The 25128-nt window shown below is 41.0% G+C and overlaps 3 protein-coding genes across 3 annotated transcripts; 2 read left to right on the top strand and 1 right to left on the bottom strand.

Moving 5' to 3' along the window:
* Positions 1-856: 856 nt before the first annotated feature.
* cebpb (CCAAT enhancer binding protein beta) lies at positions 857-2490 on the bottom strand. The gene has a single exon (XM_083976372.1). The coding sequence runs from the start codon at positions 2263-2265 to the stop codon at positions 1288-1290; it is 978 nt and encodes a 325-aa protein (XP_083832498.1). The 5' UTR covers positions 2266-2490; the 3' UTR covers positions 857-1287.
* A 5976-nt stretch (positions 2491-8466) lies between these two features.
* peds1 (plasmanylethanolamine desaturase 1) lies at positions 8467-16944 on the top strand. Its single transcript, XM_083975434.1, has 6 exons — positions 8467-8657; positions 10804-10923; positions 11064-11155; positions 11272-11416; positions 11581-11793; positions 13057-16944. The coding sequence occupies exons 1-6, from the start codon at positions 8516-8518 to the stop codon at positions 13176-13178; spliced, it is 834 nt and encodes a 277-aa protein (XP_083831560.1). The 5' UTR covers positions 8467-8515; the 3' UTR covers positions 13179-16944.
* A 2271-nt stretch (positions 16945-19215) lies between these two features.
* LOC310988738 (ubiquitin-conjugating enzyme E2 variant 1-like) lies at positions 19216-23188 on the top strand. The gene is made up of 4 exons (XM_083975435.1): positions 19216-19255; positions 20331-20479; positions 21013-21138; positions 22537-23188. Exons 1-4 carry the CDS (start codon positions 19234-19236, stop codon positions 22681-22683), a joined length of 444 nt encoding a protein of 147 aa, XP_083831561.1. The 5' UTR covers positions 19216-19233; the 3' UTR covers positions 22684-23188.
* Positions 23189-25128: the final 1940 nt, after the last annotated feature.

Below are 25128 nucleotides of genomic sequence, written 5' to 3'. Positions count from 1 at the left end.
AGTGGTGTGAGGAGGTTAGTTGTTGATTAATTTCCATTGCAACCTTGAACCTCTCTCTGGGCCAGTGGACCCAGCAAACTATTGACAGAGCCATGTGCTAAAGATAAAACTAACATTTCGGTGCTGCGTGCATGCAGTCTGACCAACTGTCTCTTGCTTTTTTTTTTTTTTTGTGCTGCTGTCAGCAGATTCGTTTCAGTATAAAATCGGTTTGGATGTATTTCAGGATCTGAGGGCTCTTGTTGCAAATCACTGAGTAAACACGAAAAAACCAAAATGGTGGCACCATTGAAAAGTCACGCAGTGATGGTGTGGAGGGTCTTTCTCTCTCCAATTTCTAATGCGTTTCAACGTCAACGGAGGGAGACACACGAATGCAACACTCTCTCTTCAGTTACTGAGATTTCTGCCCCTGTGCAGCTGCACTGGATGCCAGTTTCTGCTTTACGGATACAGTAAATGTTAATAAATTTAGATTATAGTAGTCAGCTTTGTTAGAAATATATATAGCTTTGATAGTAAATACTGGATTTATACATTTCACTCCATCTCCACGGTGAAATGTCAAATTTCTACAGTGCTATTTTAATTTTTGCATTCATTAAAAGGCTGCAAACGTGCCTTAATGCCAATATATCTGCAATATGTTGTAACTGACATACATGGCAAAGCACAGTCTGACTATGAAGGGTGTGAATATTTAAGGCGAGCATTAGGCCCTGTACGCCCCTGTCTGCCTCAGTCTGCACCTGCTTCAACAACAACAAAAAAAGGACAGAAAAGAAGAAATTACCAAAGAAATTGTTAAGACAAAGTATAAATCTTTTTAATTCAATAAAATATCAAGTACAATTAAAGCATTTCACCTTTTAATATTAAATAATTAGACTTATTTCATTCATTGCCAATAGTATTACAAAGAGTTGCATCATTTCACTGCAGCACAACTCTTCCCTTGACAACCATTGCTCTGAATACACAAAACGTTAGAAATTCACTCGCATGTATGTAAAACCTGCACAGAAATACTGCATACACCAACATTAACATCTGAGAATAAAGCTAAGGTGACATGTGAAGAATCGTGAATGATTGCGCAATCCATGCACCCACTTCTATATCAAGTCCCATTCAAAGTGTCCTTGTAAACTGGTGGTCGCCGTCTTCACCCGTGAAGCTGTACCAAACACTGGATCACCACACCGCCGGCTCCAGTATAGTAGCCTTACACACACATCACACACATGATGATGATGATACGGTCCAGCAGCGACCAGAAGAGTCTGTTTAACACTGTCCGGTGGCGGAGAGCAGGTTGCGCAGCGTGGCCAGCTCTCTGGACAGCTGCTCCACGCGCTTTTGTAAACGATCGTTCTCCGCAGCCAGTTCCAGCACTTTGTGTTGAGTCTCCAAGTTGCGCAGTTTGGCTTTGTCCCTGCTCTTCCTCACGGCCAGGTTGTTCCTCTCCCTCCTCTGCCGGTACTCGTCGCTGTCCTTGTCCAGCTTCTTCTTTGACTTGCTGGACATCTTGCCGCCGCCGCCGTGGTGATGGTGCGACGACGGCGACCTGCTGCCGCTTTTACCTGGCGGCGCAGGTGTGCCGGGCGGGCTGGAGCAGGTCGAGGACGCGGTGGAGAGGTTCCCGAGGCTGCCGCTGGTGGACTGGTAGTGGAGGTACCTCATGTCGTAGCCGGACGAGCCGTTCTCCATCTTTGCGTCTTCCCGGCTGTCTTCTCTCTCCGCGGCGGCAGCAGCAGCAGCGGCAGCAGCAGCGGCTCGGTACCGACTCCCGACCAGATCAGAGCTCAGCACACTATCCACCCGGGTCTCCTGCAGCTCCGCGTAACCCAGCGAGTACGGCTCCCTGGGGTCCCGCAAGGAGTTGTTGTCGCACTGACTCGACTCCAGCTCGTTCAGCATAGAGTAGTTCTTGTAGTTCTGAAAAGCTGCAACTCTCTTGATCTTGTTCTCCGCCAGGAAATCAGAGTAAACGTCTCCTTGTTGCTGCTGCTGTTGCTGCTGTTGCTGCTGCTGCGTCTGCGCCGCCGCCAGCTGCGGACAGTGCAGAGCTGCTGCTGAGTCCAGGTAAACACTGAAGTCTATCGCTCTCTCCCGCTCTTCAATGCCCAGCTCCGACATCGAGTCTCCGAGCCTCCAGTAGTTAGAGCCGCCGCCGCCGCCGCCGCCGCCGCTGATGGGACTGATGATGCTGTCTCTACCGTGGATAGCAAAGCTCCCCTCGTCGTAGAAGCCGGCCACTTCCATGGATCTTAACACCCGCCGGATTGCAGGAGCATGGAGGGCTGAGATCAGACGCCCACGGTGGTTCAGGAGGTTCAGCCGGCGGTTCAGTTGTGAAACACCTTCAAAGTGCGTGTGCGTAAATGTGTAAGACGTTTAAATCCCCCTCTTCTGTGACAACATGCAAAAGCTCGACTAACACACTCAACTTTGAAAAGCTACCGCTGTGCTGCATGGATTGGGAGGAATTGACAGATCTTCCTGTCTCGTGGGGGGGTTTTATTACGAGCGGGGGGCGGGGCTTAGCTGGGCAGGTGTGTAAAGCATAGACGCGCAAAACGGAGCCAACCCCGGACAACCTGTACTGTGTTGCATGCATGGCTCTTAGAGAGGGCATTTCCCGACATTGAACAACGTATATGTGGACATCATCATCAGAAAAAAAAAGAAAAAAGAAAAGAAAAAGTAACTTGATCTACTCTCAAACTTCTCTAACGCTTAGTTGTGGCAGAGACTTTGGTTTGAGGATGAAGAGGAAACATAGCTTTGTGGTTTTCACTGACACAACTGACATGAGACATAAAAAAAAAACTACAGAAATTACAAACCAACAACCAGACACTGAAGCCAGACTGTGGCCAGTGAGAAGACATGCGAGGATCGTCAACTCCTCATCAGAGTTTGGTTGGTTGTAGGGCTTCACAAACGTTCACAACATTGACGCCCTCTACAGTCCAAACCTCATCAAACACATAAAGAGAACAATAAATGGAAAAATCCCACCACAGAGAGAAACAACCTGTTTACCATTTTCTCAGTTCATGCGTAATAACCTCATATACGGACGCATCTCCACACAAACAGCTGTTTCCCCACAGACTTCGAGCTGAAACCAGCAGCAGCCTGTGTCTGCCACAGGGTTATTATAGTTAACTACAACTAACAGTGAAAAAAATAATGTAATAAACTGAAATAAAAAACAAATATGACAATTTTTCCAAATACTATATTGCAGAAAACTATAGCTTTTAGTTTTCTTATGGCTCAAGTTGCAGAAGGAAAACGCCACAGCTCAATAAGCTGAATGAGGACTGATAGGAACATTTATGGGATGCAACTAAAAGGGAAAAATCACACATGTGGGTTCATCTTAAGAGGTTTCATAGAGGCGTTCTCCTAATACTGCACATGAAAAACTAAAACTAAGACTAAGACTAAATAAAAACCAAAAATCAAATTTCTTCAAATTTCTCCAAATTTGAATATGTTATCTGGGGGCCGAGGGGAGTCCAAGCAGAAGTTTGGTTGAAATCAGGCCAGTGGTTTTGGAGAAAATGGCTGAGGAGATTTTTGAAAATGTTTAACCCCCGTGGGTGTCCAAAAAGGTTGTTTTTTTTAACCAAAAATCACATTTCTCCAAATTTGAATATGTTATCTGGGGGCCGAGGGGAGTCCAACACAGAAGGTTTGGTTGAAATCAGGCCATAAAACTAAACTAAAACTACTTGGTCACTTGTTGGACTAAAAAAGCAAACTGAAAAGCTAAATAAAAACAAAAACTACATAAAAATGTAAAACTATAATAACCTGTGTCTGCGTGACCTGTGTGGTTTAACCTTCATGGACAAAGATGACGCGCTGCAACAACCGGGGTCAGATTCAGTCAGGATGGGTTTTTGTGTCTGAAATGAAAGTAACCCAGACTTTCTGAACAATAACAATCCCACATACAAGTAACCACACTTCTCTCGGGTGTCGCACACAGGGGCTCTGATGAGTTAACCTTCGTCTTTTGTTAGCTTTCTGCTACCATTAGGGACGGTTTTGACCTGTGTTTTAAAGAGGAACTATGCAGGATTTGTATCTTAACTATGCTACATTTTTACCCTGATTAAACAGCTTTGGAGTAATTGTGACGGTTTAATAAATGGCTTAACTTGTTACAGGGAGAATGGAGGCTCTCTGCCTTCCACCTAGCGTCTCTTGGCTGAAAACCAACCTTAAGATCGGGGCCGTCGCCCCGGTGTCCCAGCTCTCGTCTCTGCGGCACCGCGACACAAACGCATCTCGTAACCAATAATCTCTGGTCTATGACAGATTAAACTACACAAAGACGGATAGACATCGTAACATATGATAAATAACGTTATGTACCGCTCTATTGATTGATTTCTCGCCGGCTTCGTTGGAAACAAATGCACATGGCCACGATGAAGGTTAGCAAAAGAGCGGAAAAGCGACCGGACTTACATAGTTCTCCTTTAATTCAATCAATTTTTTTTCATCCAATTTGTTTTTATCTCTTCATTACATTGTTAGGCTTCCTTATCCATGAATCATCACCGGGTCGAAACCGACCCTAACAACACAAATGTCATAATTTTAACTTGAGCATTTTAAAATTTTGTGAAAAAAACTAGAGGTTCCTGACAAAGTCTAAAGGCCTTAATGCAATAAACATATTTATGTGGTACTTGTATGCATTAAAATCCTAAAAATGGGTCGGTGCCGACTGCCGACCCTAACACAAGAGGAAAGTTATTGTCTAAAATGAAAGTAACAACCCAGACTCTCTGAACAATAACAATGAAAGTACACAATCCCACATACAAGTAACCGCACTTCTCTCAGGTGTCGCACACAGGTGCTCTGATGAGTTAAAACACAACTTGACTCTCAGCTCCTTTCATAGACTGTCGACCTGTAGATTCATAATGTGATCAGACTCAGAGCTGATTCAGATTCAGTGTGAAGTCTTACCGCCACCGTGTGGTGAAGCTAAAAATAATGTAGGCGACATGTTGTAAATGTTTAGGAAGCGTCTCATTGGTGTGGGGCCAAAAAGCCTTTCTCAGTTTACAAGTGTTTTCACAATGATTTCCTTCCCATAATCCTACACTCTCCCTTCTTTTCCCATCTACACACATCCCACAGCAGACGCACTGGGGTTACGTTCAATTTTGTGACTCATTTGAATTTGTGGCTTTCCAGGGAATTTCAGCTGTATTCTTACCCCCCCCCTTTTCTTATTTTCTTTGGTTAAATTGCAAACTGCTGTTGGGCCACGGTGCAACGGTGACTACGGAGATCGGATACACACACTCACACACACACAAAGCCTGGATTAACAAGTTAGCAGGGCCCCGGGGGGAAATAAGGAAACCAGGTTTTCTCAGTATTACAGTAAAGGTCTTTACTGAGAAAAGATTTGCACACAAAGTCGCTCTGTAAAAACCATGCATACGGTGCATACTCAGACTATCAAGTTAAAGTAATACAAGTAAAAATTTCATAATCCTTTTACTTGAGCACTAGGTTACTTAGATTTATTCTTACTTACATTTTATCCTTATTTCTCAATGGTGGTCTATTCTTGTTGGTACACTTCTTGTGATGTTCTTACATATTTTTTGGAAAGGATTTAGGATTGTGCAATAGTTTTGTTTATTTATTCATGGTGCTGTATATTGTCTCATGCTTCAGGATGCCACAACATAATATGGTTATTGTTATTCATTGTTTTTCATGTGTTTACTCTACTGCGATGTGGTTTTGTTTTGTACTGTGGTTTATGTACGGTGATGCATCTCACTCATCTCTTTGCACTATTTTCCCACAACAAATTTCCCCCAGGGAACAATACAGTGCATCTTAATCTTAATCTTAACTACCATGAAGCTAAAATACCTAAAATACAACAAGTAAAGGCTTTGTGAGGCAGGATTGTCTTATTGGATTATAACATAAGTTTTTACAACAAATATAGTGGAGTAAGAAAAATGATATTTCTCTCTAAAATGTAATATGACTGGATTGTCAAGTATCATATTAAAGTACAAGTATGCAACACTTGAGTAAATGCACTTACAAGTTAGTTACTGTACATTTTGCTGCTGATACTGGTGTAAAATTATGAATAAAGGGCATTCGCCCAGAGTGGGATAAGTTCACTTTTGCTAAATAGCAGCAGCTGCGGCAAAAAAATGTGGAAATTATGAGATAAGCAGAAAATTAAAATGTTGTTTGGCACTAACAGAAATTACAGGAAAGTGAACAAAGTGACTCAGTGAAATCAATGACGCAGCAGAGTTTCTCTGTAAACAGAGTTTCTCTGTAAACTCTGCTGACCGCCCCAAAGAAGTCATCATGCCAGACTGAGTGACGCTGTGAAACTCATGAACAGAAAAAGACATGGGTGGATCACTGAATGGGCTGTAGTGGACACGGGCCTCTCTGACCTCTAGGGGCCTGTTCCTGGACACACACAAGTGTGCACAAAGAAATAAGAAAATATTCCAACAACCATAAAGAGACACAAAACGATTACAAAAAGATCATAAAGACGAGTCACAAATTGAGCATGAAACATAAAGCCGCTGTAAAGTAAAACCCAAACAACTCCAATGAGACGCAAAAGAACAAGGGGAGACTGGGGGATTGGTTGTAAACTTTTGGACATTTCTGTCTGTATCTTGGAGCTCTTTTAAGTCAGCATGTTAAAAAAAACACAAACTACTTACATGTGTCTGCTGGTAAATGGTGTAGGTGTTCACTCTGCAACACAAACAGAAAATGTTTAGTTTAGACTCAAACACAAATTCACCACACAATCTAGATTAGCTGCAGCATGCATTGGAGTGAAATGTGACATTATGACTAATGACAAAAACTTGCTACTGAATGTTTGTGTGTTTGTGTTCCTATGTGTGTGTGTGTGTGTGTGTGAGAGAGAGAGAGAGAGAGAGAGAGAGAGAGAGAGAGAGAGAGAGAGAGAGAGAGAGCCAAGCATATGTTACTGTCAGTCATAGTATAGATAAGACATTTTAACATAATAAAAACAACTGAGGGAAATGTGCAAATTTGTGTATATCTGTGTGTGTCTGGCTGTGTTTGTGTATTGTTGCTCACCCTGAGGTTTCTCCGATTTTTCCCTGGAAGGGTTTTCCATGGAGTTTTTCCTCAGTCGATGTGAGGGTCTAAGGACAGAGGATGTTGTTACGATGCCATGTAAAGCCCATTGAGACAAACTGTTTGTAAAAACGGGCTATACAAATAACAAATAATATACCTTGCCTTGCCTTACAACTACCTTAACCAACAGACACACTGAGTTAACAGACAGTGAGTACTTAATCAGGGTTCCCACTCTTTTCTTGAAATAATTTACCCAGATTGTTTCCATGTTTATTCCTCTCCCATCTGGCCTCAGGACTCAGGAGTCTGATTTAAAGATGTGCAGCAAAAACACATTTTCCAGGGCAACTCAAACTTTTCCAAGACATTTGACTTTTCCCCCCTAATTTTTCACATGTTTTCCACGGAAACTTGGTCAAATTGGCCAACCATTTTCCAGGTTTCCAATACATGTGGGGACCCTGTTAATTGCATGTGCAGGTTATTTTTTCATAGCTACTACTGCACTTAAATCTACTTTTTAAAGTTGTTGTTCTATCTATCTATCTATCTATCTATCTATCTTACAGCTGACGGCTAGCCTAAAACCTCTATGCCTAAAACATTAGCACTGGCAGCTAACATGATGAAAACTATCTACGTTGTCGTCCTAGCTGTCACTAAACATGACATTTAACATAAAGTTAAATTCTTACTATGTAGCTTTTAGAAAAAAAAAAAAAAAAGTAAAACAAAATCTTATGTGAATGTATTTTATAATGTTTGTGTAAATTTAGTGTGAACTGATGAGAGAAGTTCGTGTTACAATCGTTATAACCGTTAACGTTACAACCGTAGTCTCCCTGACATCATACTGAAGTTTTAAAATATGAGGGGATTCATGTGTTAAAACTTAAAACTTTCAGAAATTAAATAAATTAAAATGTTAATTGACTCCTCACCTGATTTATCTGTCGTCGACTTCTGGGTTTTTTCTGTTTTTTTCCCTCCATTCTCAGTTGTAGCACCAGGAGCTGACAGGTGTCGCTGTGAAACCAGCTTCGGTTGTTTTTTTTAATGTCGTCTCCATGGCGACAGCGCCTCCTGCTGGACAACAGATGGCCGAGCACAGACAGGACGGGTGGGGTCGGTGAATGCGGTCTTTCCCCTCGCGCCCTCCCATTGGCCACACGTCTCTCTGTGTAACGCTTTTCCCCGCCGCTGATTGGCCGAAGAGCTCATCGACTTTCTCGCGATTGGTCCAAATCGTTAACGGTGTCTGTGGGCTGAGAAAGTTGATGATTCTTGTTGGTTCCTGGCTGAGGAAGAGTAAAGCGAGACGAGAGGAGACTGAACTGAAGGGGCTGGGCCCACAAGGGAAATGGAAATGGCGAGAATGGTGAACCAGAACGGTTGTGGAGTGGAAACACAGAGCCCAGAACCGCAGGGACCGGGCCGGGGAGCGGCCAGATGGGGCCCACAACACGCCGGTGCCCGGGAACTGGCCACTTTGTACTCGCCAGGTGAGTCACGTCTGCCCGGGTTCAAGTGTCCACGAGTGGCGGCGGCGTGTGACTGACATAACGACTGGTTTTATAGTTATCAAGAGTCAGAGTGAGGTGAAATAAAACTATTTAAATCACTACAACAACAACAATCCGCCTCAGTAGAGATGACACCGAGCAGCTGGCCCGGCGACAGTGAAAGGGCTCGTTAACAACAGTCACAGTGTTGTTGCTGTTGCTGTTGCTGCTGTTGTTGTTGTTACACAATGGGAATCATGTGAAATCGGTTTGTGTTTGTGGTTTGTTGAGTCCGAGGTTTTGGTCCGGTGACATTTCAAAACACCGGACCAGGGGTTAGAGGAGGAGGAACCCACCACGGCTCCTGCTCCAGGTTCACCGAGAAGCTGCTGGTTCTGCTGCTGTGACCTTTTCCTCTGGTGCTGCTCAGTCAGTCAGCTCCTGGACCCGGACTCACACTAAAAAACTACTGACTGGTTCCATGTATACAGTGGCATGCAAAAGTTTGTGCACTCCTGGTTTACAATGTCTGTTAAAGCAAGTGGAAGATGTAATGATCTCCAAAAGGCATGAAGTTTGACAGGAAACACTCTTTTTGATGTTGTTGTTGCAATATCAGTGTATTATTTTTGTTTTCTGACATTTCAGAGTTAAAACAAATGGAAACAAAGTATCACTCAGGAGACTTGAGCTCTCAGATAACTTTTACCAAGGTATCAGACAAGATATTTACTATTTCCAATTAAGGTGGGCTACTAGGCAAGGCAAGGCAAGGCAATTTTATTTGTATAGCCCGTTTTTACAAACAGTTTTACATCAACTGAGGAAAAACTCCATAGAAAACCCTTTTAACAGGGAATACTAGGCGTCCAAAGTCCAAACCTTTGCTTAGGGCTCTTTTTTCCTTTTCTGTCATTTTGGAAATGTAAAAAAAAATGACAATGAAAATAAATCTGTATTTAAAATGTAAAGGGAATGTGTCATCTGTAACTTTCTGCCTTTTGGAGATCATTTCATCTTCCACTTGTGCCCAAACTTTTGCATGATGACATGTAGTTTGGCGGTCGGTCTGTGCCCAGTTCACTGAACCAGTCCTCTCAGTGTCACCCACTGCTGCTGCTGGTGGTGCTGCTGGTGTGGACGTGACCTCCTCACTGCCCTTTTACACCCACTAGACAAATATTTGATGCCTTTTGAGCAGCTTGTGCACATGAGGTCCTAACTGGTGTGGACCGATTGTGGGACTATAGATAGGCACCTCCTAACCTGGTGTATATGTGTGTCATTGTGCACCCTCTTGTACCTGTCTTTTTCATGCATTTATGTTCAGTTTTTTCTACCTTTCACGTCTCAATATGAAGCTCTTTAGACAAACTGTTGTCTATTTCTCTATACGGGCTATACAACGGGCTATACAAATAAAATTGCCTTGCCTTGCCTTGCCAACACAAAACTAATACATACAATAGATGCATAGATAGAGAAGTGAACTAAACATTGTTATCATAGACTTTCATAATACTCTTTACTATACTCTGTAATATATTAACATTGAAAAGTATGTTAATGTCAACAAAACTTCCTCTTTGTGGAATTTTTGTTGCCATTTTGGATCTCCACGTGATTATTTTGACTTTCTTTGCATTTGTCTTGCCCCTCTTGGTCATTTTTGTGTCCATTCACTCAGTTCTTTGACTTTCAGAAAACAAATATAAACTGTCCCTCCAACCATAAGTATATATAATGTGTCCACTAATCTGTTTATTCTTTGACTTAATGATGCTCAGAGTCTCAAGAATAGACAGTCGTCGTCTCTGAGCTGTTACATGTCGACAGGTATTTCAGGCCCAGCTGCTCCACAGTGTCACGTAACCCGTAAAGCGCAGAGGAATGTGTCCTCACTGTCGTAACTCGGGCGTCTCATAATTAATTCTGCTGACACGTTCAGGAACCTTTGGACGATTTGGTTCTGATTTATGTCATGTCGGAGTTAAAAAGACATAATGGGAGAGATAATCTTATCAGGAGGAGACTCATGTTTCCATGTCCAGCCCCTGTGATACCGAGCAGCAGCAGCAGCCGGGTCATGTGCTCCAGTTGGACTAATATCTCTGCTCATGGTTTTTCTTTTTTTTTTTCCTTTAAGGCAAAAGATGTCAAGAATGGATCAGTGTCCTCCTCTGCTTCTCTCTCATGGCCTTCAATTTCATTCACCTCCTCGCCAATTTCCACCTGGGGCACGTGTGGTACATTGTGTTGGGCATTGGTAAGTTTTATGTTATCAATTAGTTCTATTGTTTTTCCCCAGAGCTGAAATCCAAACAAGTTGTCCTGTTCACTTTTTAATTTAAAAGCCTTTCACTTCCTTTTTCCTCTTCTGTCCTCCTCTCTCTCTCTCACGTCCAGTGGCAGGAATCCTCACCGCAGACTTTGCGTCTGGCCTCGTCCACTGGGGGGCAGATACGTGGGGGTCGGTGGATCTACCCATCGTTGGAAGGGTACAATCCATCGTTTGTTCACTCTGTTTTTTTTGTTTTTTTTCTCTCTCTCTTTGCATTTCCAGTTTGTATTTCTTGTTTTTTCACCCCACTGTGCTGTCTGATCCGTCCTGCAGGCGTTTATACGACCATTCAGAGAGCACCACATCGACCCCACAGCCATCACCCGTCACGACTTCATTGAGACCAATGGTGACAACTGCATGCTGACCATCGTCCCTCTAGCAAACATGGCCTTCAACTTCCTCACCCTCTCCCCTGGTGAGTTTTATCGTCAACAAACGGAGCCGCACACGTTCTCCTACATGAATATACTGTAATCTGATCTAAACTGTTTAAAAACAAACATCCTGATGTAGGTCGAACCAGTTTCTGTCTCACCTCTGTCTCTGTTGTCGTCTTCTTCTCCTTCTTCTTTCCCTCAGCTGAGATTTACCATACCTACTCCTGGTACTGCTACTTGTTTGCACTAGCCATCTTCGTGACGCTCACCAACCAGATTCACAAGTGGTCGCACACGTACTTCGGCCTTCCTCGCTGGGTCGTGCTACTGCAGGACTGTCACATCATCCTCCCCCGCAAGCACCACCGCATCCATCACGTCTCCCCCCACGAGACGTACTTCTGCATCACTACAGGTTCGTACGAGTTGAGATAAGATTCAATATTCAAAGATTTTAATTATCAATTCTCTTATATGCAAGACACACAGAAGAATCGAAAAGCTGTCTCTCTCTCACCTTAAAATAAATATTATTAGATATAAATTAAACACTATATATATATATATATATGGGGTCTCCAACACGTAGCTCGCAGCCCCTTTCCCAGTAGGATTAATTACGGTAGCCCAGACCCGCTATTGCTGCAAATAAATAGAAACGCAGTGATCCAAATAAGTGACAGTTTCTTTATATTTGCAGCGGCGTTTCTTTTTATTTATTATTTTCTTAATGAATCACACATAAATTTGAAAACTTAACTGGTCACTCTGAAAACCTGCACCTATTATCCAGGATTTTCCCGGCCTATTGCGGGCCGCCTAGGTTGAAGCGTGTGTGTGCATCGTGCACAGATGTAGTGTATAGATGGCGCGTAGACGGTGCGTCCCAACAGTTTGTTTGTGCACGTTCGCAGCACACAGAGGAAATATCGCAACTTTTTGGGTAGCAGCAAGCGCATTGCATGTCATGTGATAAAATCAACCAATCACCTCCACAGACCTGCTTGTCCTGCAGCGACATGCTACCCGGCTCTCAGAGTAGTAGTTTTATTTCGTCCATTCAACAGAACATATATACATATACAATTTGGATTACTATGTCAGGAGCAGCAGCTTATTTTGCATACCCTATTTAAAAGAAAGAAAGTTGCATAACAGAGCAAGATAACAAGATAGCACAATTTAAACATAGATTTTTAAACTAAACTGAGAAGAATAAATAAGAATATCTAAGCAAGAGTCTTTCAGCTTGTCGGTGTTGTGTCAAATCCCGGTTTCCTGTCCAGCTGTTTCTCCCCTACTGTTTCCCACGTAGCTCCGCACCAACATGTAGAAAGTCTATTATAGAGACAAACACACACTTCACGACCGCTGACTTGTATCATCAGAACAGACATGTCCTGTGATTTTCAGCCTCCTTTCATATTTAATAGAGAAGGACAATACCTGACAGTAATAATTTCAGCTGTCAGGATGATAGAGGCTAAAAACATAGTATTTTCACAAAGAGTGGGAAACAGTTTTGTTTTACGGATGTAAAGAATGAAAAAAATGAATGTTACAAAACATGAGCAGCTCTCGGCCATTTTCATTTCGTAAAAGCAGTGTCACCAGTGATGGCTTTTTGGGTGTGGAAAGAATCAGATGATGATGATGATGTGAGCTCTGTCTCCTCCAGGTTGGCTGAACTACCCGCTGGAGAAGCTGGGTTTCTGGAGGAACCTGGAGGATCTGATCCAGAGCGTGACGGGAGAGAAACCCCGGGCCGACGACCTGAAGTGGGCTCAGAAAGTCAAGTAACGCTGCAGGCTAACTGCACCCTACCTCAGAAGACGCTGGCTCCGTCCAGGCTTCTCATCCCCTTCTTTGCCTCACTTAAACTGTAATCCATAGGAAGGAAAACTAACAAACAGTTTCTGATGCCATAGCTTTAAGTCTTGCACATTTTGTCTGTCTTTCGAGAGGAGGGCTTTGGTGATGGAGTTTTTTTCTTTTTTCATCACTCGCTCGATCACTCGCTCATTCACGGAGATCTTCACTTCAAAATCGCAATATATCCTTAAGTGTCTCCGTACACCTAACACAACTCATCGTTGTTTTTTTGAGGTTATTTACATTGTTTACTTGTTTCTTGCTAAGACGGCTTTGGTCAGATGCCTTCTTTTCAAATCCGCCGAACAAGGAGATTAAAAGATTCCCCATCGTGTCAGAAAATTCAAACGATCCCTAGAAAGAATACTTGAAAGTGCAAACACACTTATTTTTTTTCTGAGATGAGATTTGATAAATCAGATGATATATTTAGCACTGCTTTACTTTCTTCGGATCTCGATCTTTTCATCTCCACCTTATCACGGGTCTATTTGATGTGCAAGTAATAAAATTGGATGTAGGCCAATGGTAAGTAGTACAGTTGAGGTGATGCAGGATTATAGGAAGCTTTACCAATGTTGATAGCTACAGAACAAATCGGTTAATTGCTGTTACATTTGTCGACTGTTTTTTTTTTGTTCTTTTTTCAAAGCAAGGCAATGATAAGAAGTGTTTTGTTTTTCAGTGCTAACCAGCGTCCGTTAATGATTCTAGTAATTTGCTATAAAATCAAAACGCAGCCATATTTCACAGTCGAGTGACAGGGTCGTCGACCTGAGACGGCGACTACAGCTGCAGTGCTACTAGCTCATCCCAGCAGGATGATACATGACAGATCAGACAGCTCAGAAGTCATGTTTTAAAGGAAACAAACCAAAAAAATATGTATATATAATGATAAAAAAACAAAAAAACTAATTATTGCTGTCGGATCCTGAGCTGCTGAGTTTCTATTTGAATTTGTGATTCTCTGGTTATTGAAACTGTAAACACACACAGGTGAAATGGAGATTATATTTGGTAACTGTTGTCAGTGTTGATGCTAAATCAATACAGAATATTTATCATCACTTTGTTCTGCTGAGTCGATCTGGTCCCAAGAAACGGTCTCTTCAGACGATCGCTGTCCACTGTGAGAAGCATTTTTAGGTTTTTAGTCTCCTGGTAAACAGACTGTTCTGCAGGAAAGCTGCCTTACACACACACATTTACACACACAGTAAATGCAGTTCTTGTGTCTTTCTTTTGCTTTATTTTTTTACTTTTACTTGCAGCGCTTTCTTGTATCGTTGCAAAGGAAATATTCCGTCTTTCTGAGCTCTGCGTCTCATTTAATCAGACACAGACCCTCACAGAAACTATGTGCCAACTGTATGTAAACGATGTTTTCACTCCTCACACCTTTTTGCTCTTTTTTTTTTCTTGTTGTTGTTAACGTGGGAAGGAACTGGCAGTTTTTATTGTTTTTGTTTCCAGAGCGTAACATTCCCCATGAGTAACGTTGTCGCAGCTTCAACCGTCTTGGTGACTGTGACAAAGCGACTTGGTGATGTTACAAGGGCTTCAGTGAAGGCTGACGATCCAGGAAATTCTTCACTCTTACTATAGATGAGATTATGTAATTAAACGGTTGAAAGTTTTTTTTATTAACGCTTTAGTCAGTACTTTGTAAATGTATTGTACAGCGAATAACTATGCAGTGTAATAAGAGGCCCTTAACTATACGTCTTAACTCAAACGATTAGATTAAAATGCCTTTCTTTTTTTCTTTCTTTCTCTTTTTTAAATTGTTTACACATATTTGCTTAGTTGGAAAACTGGAGCTAAAAAGAAAATTAGCTACTTAAAGAACTGCATGACAGAAATTTTACTTTTACTAATGAAGATGTCACTTACACAGACGTAAGAATGCATGCATGCATAGGGCATGTCGGCTTGTGCAAGCAGCAATATAACTGGGTCACCAGCTTTCCTTCGAGTTTGTGTAGAAGCAGACACTGACCAGGGAGGATGAAAATGAATCATACCTCTTTAAAAAGAGTTTGGACTTTTACCAAAACGTTACCTTCATTCCAAGGAAATCCTGGCAAAAAGGTTTTCCAGGTTTAACTGGGAGAAGCTAATGATGCTAATCGGGGCCTAAAGGCTTCATCGTTCGGCCTCTGGTCTTAAACTCCTTAAAGTAGATAATTTAAATATAGGTCTAGTTGACTTAAAAAAAAAAAAAAGAAAAACCAAAATTATGTTTTATCGCCTATATTCTGTAATATTCCAGTTGTTTAATCCTTCATACTTGATTCTATTAGGAAACAATTCACCATAGGTCAAGAGGAGCAGACGTAGCCTTCACTACAGTTTGCGTATACTATAGTGCTTGTAGAGTTAAGTATTGTGAGGAGCAGGTGTGTGTGCGGTTTAGGTCGTAGCGTGATGTTCGCTGGTAAAACGGACGGTGTTATGTGTCACTGCATCAAAGTTTAAAGCCTGTGTACAAGTTCTACGCCATGTAGTTCTCTTTGTGATCAGTATTAGGAGAATACACACATTTGAACTTATTTCCTGCATAAATAGGACTTTATAGGATTTTGGCCCATCAGTAAATAAATTGCTTTTTTTAATATAATAAAAGTAACTACAACTTTTTAAGGAATGCATAATGCTTAGAAATACTAGACATGCCATAACTAGTTTAGAGAGATAAAACTGACAACCTTAAATAAAAATGTATGTGGTGAACTCAGAGGGAACCCATACCATAATAATCTCTGCGTGGCGACAGGCTCGGCTACAGTCGCTTCTTATAGCCGTCGTACTGTAGTTGAGAGTCTGGGTTTTTGAGTATGGATCTAACATGTATTGACGATTATTTTTCATTCTTATTCTCCAGATGATCTCAGGATTGTGGTTAAGATGATTAAAGTAGTTTAATATGAAAAAAAAAACTAAAAAAACATAAAATCACAAAACAAACCGCTCCATTAGTGAAGTTAAGGCCGTTATTTAATAAAGTTGTTAAGCTAAATCACTTGTTTCTATCAGATTTCACTGGCCAACATAGCCGAATGATTTCAATATATAAAAAAAGGAAAAACGCAATATAGGTTCTGTGGTTGGTAGCCATATATCAGTGCAGTTAACTCGGCCTCTTGTTATCGAGGTAGAATTTGTGATCAAGCTGTGTTTGATTTTTATTTTGTTTCATTTTCTTTTGCTTAAAGACAATGGGCTTTCATTAAGTGGATATGAAGGGTATATTTTGTGACGATGTGTGGTGAACTTAATATTTTCCCCACCGGAAACAATTTTGTGGAAACAAATGAACTTGTTAGTGAGTATGGGGGGTGGGTGGGCAGTTGTTGTTGGTATGTTTGACATGCTGTGTTTTAAAAAATTGCTTTTGTATTGATCCTTGGACTTTTTATTCAATTGCCTTATCCTCTCCCCTGATTGATTTACTGTAAACCTCGCCAGCGATATGGGAAAACTCTTCATTGACTGACGTTAAATTGCCCTTCACTTGCCTCTGAGGTGAGACCCATATGGATGTTGTAGTTGGTTATATTTGCTGGTGGTGATGGAGTTTTAGATATCAGAATAATGCCTTGATGCCTTTTTGTTGTCTTCCATGTGGGAGACTTACAATGTATATATTAAACTGTATTTATAAATAAACTAAATAAACAGTTGATAATTACTGCTTCAGTCTCTGGTGGTGTTTTTTTTTTTGTCTTTCTTGGTTTGAATTTTAAGATGTTGGAGCGATTTATTTAGGCTTCATAATCTTTAAACTGTTACTTTCTTCTCTCTGTACCTGTTTAATCTCACTGTGTTAGGAGTCTGCAGTCGGAGCAGAGATGGTGTTTTGACAGGCCACAGCATGAAGCACAGATGTAGATGATGTAACCGAATAAAAGAACCACAGTTGATGTTCTTTTCTTACAATTACAAGTGAAACTGTCCAGGCCTATTTTAATAAAGTGCTGGGACAGCCTGAATTAGGTCCAATTATATAAAGAATAAGTTTTTTTTTTATTAGAGTGAACAGAAATGAGGAACTTCTGTCCAAACATATTACTTCCTTCTTGAAAAATGAATATTTAAAACATCTATTCAAAAGCAAAGTAGATCCCTGAAAGAGCTGGGAACTGTAGTTAACTCAAAACACTCAAAAAAGAATTAAGTATTGTTGGGAACTATTTTCAGCTGTGGATTAATTTGCTTATTTTGGTGAGTATTTCCAACAGCAGGATGTTTTATGTGTCATGACAATCTCGGTGCCTGTGTTTAGTGTTTATACTAATACAGGAACATGTCACCAAGGTGTTTTAATAGTTTCTGACAACAGTGTTGCTCAGTGACTCAGTGGAAGATGTGCGTCAGGTCTTGGCTGCACGTGGAGTTAGGTTCAGTGTTCGTGTGAGTATAATTATTGAATTTGGTCGTCTTTCACAATATTATTAAATTAAAGCTGCTTCCTAGCAGTGGTCGGGGCCAGACAATTTTGGACAAATTTAAGCAAAAAGAGACAAAATAGGAAGACAACAAGAACATCAGCATTACAATGTCCTTTCTGCCTTAGCAGAGGCTTGAACTCACAACCTCTGACACCAAGAATCAGCTTGTAACTCATTGAGTTAATTGGCTGGAGGTGAAACTTGGTGTTTGGCTTCACAAATGGACTTGACAGCTGTCAAGGCAGATTTAAAAAAATGTCAAAACAAAAACAAAAATCTGATAATACATATATTGCAACTTGACAGCGTGGAAATGTTGATGATTTGTTTTCAACAACAAATGTTTTACTGCATTTGTTTCCAATGAGAGCAGAATTAAAAATGTTTTCAAAAAATCAGTTTTTGAGATAAAATTCTGATATTTGCCAAACTTCATCAACCTTGACTCCAAAATGTTGTCAATGTTTTTCCGGAGGATTGAAAATGTATTTAGCAAGAATTGGCTGGTATATGTTTACATTAGCTACTGTTTACAGTCAAACGTTTTCATGCACTGTGGGCTCAATTTTTCAAATATCAAAAACCAGGTGGTATTTTTGTGAAAGACGGTCTGAAGATGCAGTCACAGCAAATATGGTGTCAACTGAGCAAAAAGAGAAGACAGATTTAAAGGGACAACGAGGAGTTTCTATTTGGTTATAAAAAAGTCTCATATTAATGTGGATGAATCTACGTTACCCACACTTGTTAATGGGCCCATTTTCGATAAATATATCGTTTTGTCTCTATCGTTATTTTGTTATTATTAGTGGTGGTGGAAATGCTGGTCGAGCCGACCAGTGTTTCTTTACTTTCGGTTTCGCTGCGAGTCATGAGAATAACGGAGCCGAATCGCCGTTTATGGTCGGAACTACGACGGTATGTGATCGTCTTTGAACCTCTGACTTTAATTATTGATGAATGAAAACATGAGTCTGTCTTGCACCGGTTGTAAAAACGCTTCGCTTTTCCAAAACTCCTCGTTGTCCCTTTAATAAGTTTTATAGTTTTTGAAAAAAAAGTGATGGACTTTATAATTTGCACTGGATTTAATCGTACAGAAGTTTCTAAAGTATTGGGGCTACATTTTGGTGAAAGTTGCAAAACTGTAGCATACCGTTGGTTTATTAGGAAAGTTTTTACTCTAGACACTTATTGTGCCTAAGCCTAGGAATATTGACATGTCCTTGCATTTGAGCAAATCTGGCATGGGACTGGAGCTTTGTGCAACGTTTGGTAATTTTTCATATATGAAGTAGAATTTCCAAGGAAGAAGAGGAAGAAGAATATTGTCAGAAACAGTCGCCATAGTCAATACATAACATATCCTGTATGACAACATACTTTCTGTCAGGCCATTGGCCAGACAACAACAAAGGAAACGATGCTGTGCGTTCCTTCCTTCCACGCGCACGCACGCCACGCCACGCGCCGTCGGCCACAATGGCAAAAAATCAGCTGCGTGCGCGTTCCCGCTGTGTAGCGACAAGATGGCGGTCGCCGCCGGATCAGGTAAATGCTCGAGAGAAATAAATCATCCTAAAAAGCCGCCGTGAAACGATCGGCTCAGTGAATCTCCGCGGTGTAGATGTGAAGTTTGACTCCTGACGGTAACTTTGTACCGACTCGAGCTACAGAAACGAGCTAGCGCGAGAGGCTGAAGCCGCCGGAGAGAATGAATAGGAAGCGATGCTACATGCTAAGCTAGCGCAAGTTAAGGTGGATAAAGGCAGATGCGGCGTAACTTAACTGCTGCCGATAGAGGGATTTAATAGCGTTTAGCGGCCGTGTGGCGATTTAACTTCACTCAATCTGCGTTTTTAACACTGTTTAACCTACTGGCTTTGATTTAATACAGCGATTTAACACGGTAACTTTGTCCTGCGTGAGCCACAACCAGCAGCACCACCACCCTGACGTCCGGGTTGAGTTAGCTCATCTAACAGCATCAAAAACCATCACAAACCGGCTCATTGACGTCTGATGTCTGATCTGTAGATATGTGTGAATCAACATCCAGCAATGGTGCACGATTATATTTTTAAACGCAACACACAGACTTGGTGTTTTTACTGTGAACAGTCTGCGGCACCGACCTGACCTGCTGCTGCTCATCACGAAAACATGATTTAATGTGATGAGTTTCGGTGAGGACAGACACTCTGGGCTGGACTGCTGCATCAGCCGGCTCTCTCTCTCTGTGTGTGTATATGTGTGTGTGTGTGTGTTTGCACGGCTCAGTTCACAGTGCAGCACCATCATATCTCACTGCAGAGGCCAAACGATGCAGCAGCAGTAGCACCGTCGAGCCCAGATGCTGAATTAAAGGAAATGAAATGACGAACATCTGCCCGCTGTCTGAAGGCGGATCAAAGCTGCTGCACTGAGGCCTTTCTTTCTTATTATTATTTTAGCTCATGATCCAACCTGCTCATATCTTCTTTTTTTTCCCTTCTTCTTGTTTTTTTCATTAAGCATATCTGCAAGTCATCTCCCTGGCAGATGAAGTGGTGATACCTGAATCTACCTTGTCATGTTGGTGCATGTGTGTAGGTAGTAATGTGTTTTTGTGTTTTCCACCAACCAGCCGTTAAAGTTCCTCGCAATTTCCGGCTCCTGGAGGAGCTGGAGGAAGGCCAGAAAGGTGTGGGAGATGGGACGGTGAGCTGGGGTCTGGAGGATGACGAGGACATGACCTTAACACGGTGGAGAGGAGTGATCCTCGGCCCTCCCCGGGTGAGTGCTGCTTGCTGCTGTCAGACACACACACACACACGGCTCACACAGTCCAGCCCCTTCCTTCCTTCAATACGGTCGGACGATGTCATAACAGGCTTGAGAGACTCTGCAGCGCCTTGTGTCGGGTTGTTAAAAGGCTGTATAGTCACAGGCCCGGGCGGCTGTGAGTGTGAATGTGAAGCTCTGCCAAGTTTATCTCATTTAAAGCAGCTGCTGCACTGGGGGTGAATTGTAATGAATGTGATGATGCTTCATTAATTTGCGAAAGCGAGTATGAGGAAGTGGCGCACCAAGAAATGACAGGAAGCAACAGGTAGCACGTCATAAAACACAAGATGAATTCCTTATTTGATCATTTAAATGCTAAATGTTTAATTTTTTTTTTAAATGTTTTTAACTAGACCTTACTGCTATAATGTATATAATATAATATAATAAGGATTTGTTTTATTTTCCCATGGCTGATATCATTAGATTAATTGCATTAATTCCTCCTCCTCTTCTTCCTCCTCATTTGCATGTGTCCACAGACGAGCTATGAAAACAGGATGTACAATCTGAAGGTTGAATGTGGGCCAGGATACCCAGAGTCACCACCGTTTGTCAGATTTGTGACAAAGATAAACTTGAATGGCGTGCACACCTCCAACGGTGTGGTGAGTAAAAACTAAAAAACCTGTCGTTACTTTGCCTTTTTGACTCATTGATGATGCTTTTTGAACTGCTTTTGGCTTTTGTTGATTTGGTAATATGAAAGGTTGAAAGCTTGTTAACACACTAGAGTAGCATTTATTTAATTTTTTTACTTAATCGAGGAAGCAGACAGTTGAAGGAAGACTTACTCACATCGCACTGTGTTGACTGGTCAGTCCAGATGAACAAGCTCCTCTTCCAGCTGCTTGAATCTAGAACTAATGAAACCATTACAGTGATTCTGGCTCAACCTATAGAGCAGTATACCGTTAAAAATTTAGACTCAATCTGATCAGCTGACAAGAATAAAGGATAAGATATCTAAATGCAACACTCACAATTTGAAAAAAAACTGGTGGTGAACAAATGTTAAACTGGTTTCACTCAGACTGTGGGATGAGTCTCATTCTTGATTTCAGATCAGAGAGCATCAACATGAAATCACATTTTCTCTGTCAGAGCAGTGGAAACATGCGCGGTGGTTGTTTTGCATCTTTCAGTTGTTCCAATGAGGTGTTTTTCTGAGTTGTGTTTTTCAAAAGAGAAGCTGACATCATGTGAGGAAAACTTTATTTAAATGTCAACACAGCTCAATCTGAACATACATGAATGAACATGAGGAATCTTAAAATCCATTTAGTTTAGTTTAGTTTCTTAAGATACCTATTAGCTTTTGCAAAGCAGCAGTTATTAATCATAAGTGACTATACAAACCAAATATAAAAATCACATATTTAATACATACATAATGAAAATGCATATAAAAGACACATACTTAACACATACAAATACACTAAGCATCAGAATTACAAACTCATACATTGAATAATCACATAACATTTAATGTAAATCCTAAAGATGCCATGATCTAACACTGAGAACAGGTATTTACAAATAACCTGTTTGCAAATTTGCACTAATGGTTTAAAATTTTGGGTTAAATAATAATCTCTTAATTTTATTTTAAAATGTACCACGTTTTTCTGTTGTTTACAAGGCAATGTATATAGCGCATTTCATACTAAGGCAACTCAATGTGCTTTACATAAAGATAAATCATTGGGGAAAAAAACAGCATAAAAACAAAAACACAGAGTTAAAGCAGGAGCAAAGAAGAATAGATAGAGTAAAAATAAAAGAAAATAGATAAAGTTTAACATAATTAGGAAGTGCATTCCTCTCCTTCATAGCTCTGTATGTTACTGTACGTTGAGAAAGTGTTGAGTATTTATGTTAATGGTGATTTTACAACAGACGATTTGTGTTGTTGTTTTAATGTGACAATCCATGGTGCAGCATCACAGGTGTCCTCTCTACTCTTCCTCCTCCTCCTCCTCCTCCTCCTCTTCCTCCTCCTGCAGGTTGACATGCATGCGGTGACTGCACTGGCCAAGTGGCAGAACTCCTACAGCATCCGGATGGTGCTGCTGGAGCTGCGACGGCTCATGACCTGCAAGGAAAACATGAAGCTTCCTCAGCCGCCCGAGGGCCAGATCTACACCAACTGAGCCCCTCTGCTACTTTTGCCTCCATCTTTTTCCTCCTTTTCCTCCTCTTCCTCCCCTGAAAAACTCCTCTGTTTTGCTTCCAAACCTTTATCCTCCTCCCTCCTCCTCCTTCCTCCTCCTCCTCATCATCTGCCATGTGACATTCCACTTCTTGCCGACACTCACACACACACACACACACTCAAGTATACAAAAACAGGTACATGCAGACACACATGCACACACATATATCTGTACACACACACAATGAGCATTCATGAAAGTCATTCCAGGCTCCCCTCCCTCCCTCATCCCTTCCTCCCTTCCTCCCTCCTCCCTTCCTCCCCCCTCCCATCACTGGAGCTCTGGGTGGACTCAATGTGACGAGGCAGGAGGAGTCCTCGGTCCACACCAGATAATGATCATTCAAAAATACTGTACATCTTACTAATCTTTTTTTTTTATTATTATTTGTTAAAAAAAAAATGCAGATTGTACAATAACATAAATAATCTTATTGAGTGTACCTCCTTTTTTTGTCTGTCGCCTCTTTGTCGCAGTTAAAAAAAAACACCACGGCCTCGAACCTGCACTTCGTTCACCTGTAATCATCTCTCAAAGGATTACATATAAACTCACCTCACACCCCCTCCTCCACACACACACACATTTAACTTGGCAAACACAATGAAGAATGTCTTATCATGTGGCCACAAGTCTAAAAAGATTCATTCGCTGTGTGTTGTGTTGACACGCGCTTGCACAATTTTCTTTTTCCAACAGAACTCGTATTGAATTCATGAATGCAGCTCAGCTCAGCGAGTCGCCTTCCTCACACTTTTTTTTTTTGTCCAGTCCAAAGTGAACGTTGTGTTTATGGCGCTATATCTGATCTTAATCTGCATAATTAGCAGTAGTGGTAGTAGTAGTACGCTGCGTATCTTGCAGTAGCAGCAGCAGACGCCCCAGTTCAACCCCCAATGCTTGAAAACCAGAAGTGAAATCAGCTACCTCTCTCTTTATCTCGGTCCTGTGATGATCTGACTTTGTGAAACTTTCTTTGTCTTTGCTGCTTCATGTGACGATCTGTTTTTACTTTTCTCTCTCCACTTCTTTCATAAATCTGACTTCATGCTTTTCACACATGTGTGTCGTTGTAGTAGATCATTGTTAAGTCTTTAAAGAGTTTATATGATCCAGGAGAGGAGCAGGCTGACATTTTAGAGAGGCAATAGAACCAGGATTTTATTTTCACCTCTTTAACTCATGACGAGGAAGCGAGTGAGAACATTTCTGAAAATGTTTAACTGTTCCTGAAAGATTAAAATGGTAAAGTTTGAGCAGAGACAAGAAGCAGATGGATCCTTTGAGTAAAAGTAGCAGCACCACAGTGAGGAAATGTAATGGATGTAGAATTCATTTATTTAAAACAACATAATTAAAGTAGAAATGTATTACCTTCACTATAAAAAATGCAAGCATTCATTAACACTAATATGTTTCGTATTATCATATTTTAATGTGTGCTTCGCTTTAATATCACAGCTGGTTAAAGTGGAGGTCAAATATTTTATAAAGTGCTGGGCAGCCTGTGAGTCGAGTGTGAATTGGCTTCAGGCGATCAAAGAAATGTTTTATTAACTTGTAACAACGTATCATAGTCTATTAGAGTTAGTTTTATTAAAATGAAATCTATAAAGTAAAGATTTAAATATACATGTAGTGGAGTAGAAGTAAAAAAAATATATATATATATTATATAAATGAACATTTAAGGTCAATTTTACCACATGCATTTAATATAGTCCACTAAAATGTTCAATCCATGCTGCTGGTATACATTAATCTGTTCTTTTTAATTGATAATATATAGACAAGATCAACGGTAAAAGCTGAAATATGAGATAATGTGTTTTCTGCTGCTGTGAACACAATATAACTGTAACATTAGTTAGTTAGTGAACGCAACAACCAGATGTGGAGCAGCATCAACATGTGGAGCTGTGTGTCTCTCTCCTTGTAGCTCCGTCTTTGGTCTCCACCTGAGTTAAACAGTCGATCAGACGTTTATCAATGAAAACAGCTGTGACCAGAAAGAAACACTGTTATCAGAGCCATGAGAATATACAAAACATGGCAACATCTGTTTGGAGTTGGACAGATGAGGAAACGCTCCAATCAGTGTTTTAAATAAAGTTCAGTTTGAACTGGTTTGTCTGACAGCATAAAAAAAAGATTCTTATTAATCACAATAATACGTAAAATTTGCTTTACATGTCACAGAGCTGTTCATCTTCACACGGTCCAAACTCAACATGAAAGACAGATGAACACAGGTGTAGATTCTGAGGCTCCGCCCACACAGGAAGTAAAGTCAGGACAGGTAAAACAAGAAATCTCTACTTTAGACTTTGGAGTCACTAAATTTCAGATCATATTTATTTTATCACATTATTAGCTACAGTT

Source organism: Trachurus trachurus, assembly GCF_905171665.1.
Source record: "Trachurus trachurus genome assembly, chromosome: 7".
Taxonomy (NCBI): domain Eukaryota; kingdom Metazoa; phylum Chordata; class Actinopteri; order Carangiformes; family Carangidae; genus Trachurus; species Trachurus trachurus.
This window is presented reverse-complemented; position numbering and strand designations above follow the sequence as displayed.